General features: G+C 37.2%; 1 protein-coding gene across 2 annotated transcripts; it reads right to left on the reverse strand.

Moving 5' to 3' along the window:
- Positions 1-385: 385 nt before the first annotated feature.
- LOC109181939 (myb-related protein 1-like) lies at positions 386-2867 on the reverse strand. Of its 2 annotated transcripts, XM_019331919.1 has the most exons (7): positions 2736-2867; positions 2438-2653; positions 2273-2349; positions 1957-2014; positions 1786-1882; positions 1621-1690; positions 386-1368 (listed from the first exon to the last, which is right to left on the reverse strand). In XM_019331919.1, exons 2-7 carry the CDS (start codon positions 2643-2645, stop codon positions 634-636), a joined length of 1245 nt encoding a protein of 414 aa, XP_019187464.1. In that variant the 5' UTR covers positions 2646-2653; positions 2736-2867; the 3' UTR covers positions 386-633. The 2 variants fall into 2 exon arrangements, with proteins under 2 accessions (XP_019187464.1, XP_019187463.1); XM_019331918.1 differs by lacking the exon at positions 2736-2867 and having other exon boundaries at positions 1786-1873; positions 2438-2670.
- Between the last annotated feature and the right edge of the window lie 463 nt (positions 2868-3330).

Genomic DNA, 3330 nt, shown 5'->3' on the forward strand with positions numbered 1-3330 from the left:
TGGCTGGAGGCAAGTGAAGGGGTAAATTTTGTGCCTCGAGATGTTTTAAGCTTTGGATATAAGAAGAAAGATTGAAACGTTAAAATTACATAAATGGATTTCTTACCTGAAAATATAAGTCTTCGAGTTTAACTGTGTTCTCCCGCCATATATTTTTTTTACGAAGGTTATTAGGACAGTTTCATTTCAAAGAAGTCTATACTTGCCACTTGGAGAGAAATTTCATTAATATAGAGTGAAATGGTTCTGGAATATCATTATGCTACACATACCCTAGCTTTTCATTCAAAATGTTTCCTATTTCCAAAGTTGTGAATTCACAAGTCATTTGACTGACATATAATTGATGGATGTAGATTTATACCTTTTACCCAACTTCAATGAGTTTTCATCATGAACAACTTTTTAACTAAAATTAATTATTGACTATAAATTTACACCACCAATCTAATAGTGTTAATGGCTATACTCTAGAGCATAAGGGCTTCTGTTATACATTATTGTCTTCCTCTCAGTTGAGAAGAGTAGGCTTGATTTACCAAATCAAGCTTTTCTGAGACAGGAAATCCCAAATTGAAGTACCTGGGATATGCTAACTCAACTCCTTCCGATACTTTGTAGGCACAAGGTTGCTCAGTTCCAACTGAATCCATTTAAGTCAAGTTGCTTGCAGCTCGAAGCAACATCTGTTTTGTCATCTGTGTTTAGGTCCAATTTTGGGCCAAAATAAGGCAGTTTATATTCTTGTGATGTCTTCTGCTTCTCTGGTTTAGATGTATCACTTCTATCAACAGCCTGAGCAAATAGTTTGACGTCTGCATCTGTTCCAGTAAATCTTCTGTCTGAATAATTGCTGTTGCCATTCCATTTTCCTCCTTGAAGTCCAGTGCTCACCGATAAGCCATTATTCTTTGTTTCTTCATCCATTTTGGACAGGTACTTCCTGTTTTCCCAAATGTCGTCACACCATCTGAATTCAGTCTGTTTTAGCCTGGTCTCATTGTAGAGATCTGTTGACTCCATATGTGCTCCAAAGTTCAAAGATCTCAAGCCCATCTGGCTATTACGCATCTCATGGTCCCTCAAAGAACCTTCACTGGACGTCAAGCAGCTGTCCAATGAACAATCTGTTGGCTGTGTTGCTTGTGCTTGTTGCTGACAGAAGCCTGGAAGTTCTTTTATCCCTGAAAACGCTGAGTTTAGACATTGGTTGGATACTTTGGATACTAATTCTGATAGCTGAGCCTTGGCTGCCTCCAGTCCCATTTTTCCCAAGTCCTGTCTTCCAAGAGTCTCTTGTGCTTTCTCAAGCACTGCCTGTAAGTATTTTCCTTGGGCCTCTATCCTAAGCTGTAAATGTCGCTGTACCTAAGTCATTCCAGGTAGATATCATTTAAATGCATCTAAGAAGAATCCCTTATTGACTCTTGAACTAGATATGCAGACCAAATTTTTTACAACATTGACTAGGTTTTGAGGGGAACCAAGTTGCTTATTACTGAAACAGTTCGATATTCTATATATGAAATGAAAATTTTCATTTGGTGCTAATTTTGTACCCAAATTAAACCAAATTTCCCTTATTTTAGAGAAATAAATAATTCTTAAACAATCTTTTACCTCAAGCTGCTCATGTAGCCTTCTCTGAACTTCAATTTGTATTTGTATAGCTTCGCTTATGGGTAGGTTTCTAGGTACAAGATAACACATGGTCAGATCAACATCAGTTGAAATGAGAAATGAATTGGATAACAAAATAAGCTCTCATTTATTTAACATGCTTACGTATTTGCTAGGGGTCCGATGTTTGCACTGTTTATATGATTACCATTTGCCTCAGGTATCTTGTCTGATCCGGTTGCTGCATCCATTCCTGAACTCACTGAATCGTTTCATATTTTCTCATTAAAATCTGTCTGCATATATATGTTTTACTCAAGTTCTTGGATTACTTACTTGCTTTATTGGAACTGCTATTTGCATGTCCATGGAGATTCTTACTAAGTCTGTATTTCTGTCAGTTCAAGCACAAAATGTTAGTTTGCTTTATTGTTATCACATAGAAGTATCTTCTAGCAGTTATACCATCAACTATTACATGAAAACAAATCAAAGGAGGCTTTAGGAATTACAACAAAGGCGTTAATACCCTAGACAGTGAAAATCATTCATTTAGTCATGATCCTTGTTTGCTTGGAAAAGTTGAATTAATTACTAGCTCAAGTTTTTGTAAACTAATCAAGGCTGAAATTGGGGGTGATTGAGAATGTACCTGAAGGTGACTCTTTAAGTGGTATAAGGTTAATCCTTGAATTCCCATTTGCTTCAAAACTGACTTTGGAGTAGCTTCTGCAGTAAGAAGTGCTGAATTTAATTAGCTGAACAAACTGCAATTTTTCTGATTCTTTTTAAAATTGACATGTTTGTATATACTAACTGTCTGCTCCACCAAGCTGGTTAACTGCTTCTACAAACCGCTCATGGAGGTCTTGTGTCCACTTCAATCTTGGCTTGGCATCAGTTGAAAGGACTAGTCCTGAATCACCATGGCCATTCTCACCTTGCATGAACAAATGCCTTTCAGGTGGCATCAACATATTTGTGGAAGGGTGCATGCTCTTTCCTTGACGGTGGTGATGATACATGTTGCTGTCTTTAATTTGAAAATTACAAAGTAAGTTCCACATTATGAGGAATTGAAGTATCATGACAAATTATAAATAGTTTTTATGTACCTGTAATGGATTTGAAATTGCTTGGTGCAGTCTGCTGTCACCCTTTGAATTCTAACGTGTCTTGATACTTGATCAGAGAAAACTTTTATAGAGCTTTTGTCTACACCGTTCTCCACACTCCAAAGCTGTGCTCAAGGAAGTCTTATATGGAAATGAGGAGGTGCTTTAGGAACTGGTCAGGTAAGGTATGGAATCTTGGATAGGGACAACACAAGCTACGTCAATCCAGTCTTCACAGTGACTCAAAAAGATATTTTGTTCTTGCAGTTTTAAACCCTGTGGACCCTTGCTTGCAGGTTATATTTATATTATCAGACCCTGACGCTAAGCAGTTAAATTCCTATGCATTATTGTAGTTTCTGAAACACTAACACCTTAGAATGGGTACGAGAATAGATTCACCATAGACTTTCTCCTGTGCAGACATATTCCTCTCAAAGAAAAGTTTAGAATCTTATTCTCCGAACAAGTAGAGGAATTATTTCTGATGGGGAATGGAGGAATCCACTATCTATGATGTCTTGAAACCTTCACAGCCATTTTCACCTTTCTATGGATGATTCTGCTGACTAAAGCATCTTGTACCTTGAGAGAT

Source organism: Ipomoea nil, unplaced genomic scaffold (genome assembly GCF_001879475.1).
Source record: "Ipomoea nil cultivar Tokyo-kokei standard unplaced genomic scaffold, Asagao_1.1 scaffold1043, whole genome shotgun sequence".
Lineage (NCBI taxonomy): Eukaryota > Viridiplantae > Streptophyta > Magnoliopsida > Solanales > Convolvulaceae > Ipomoea > Ipomoea nil.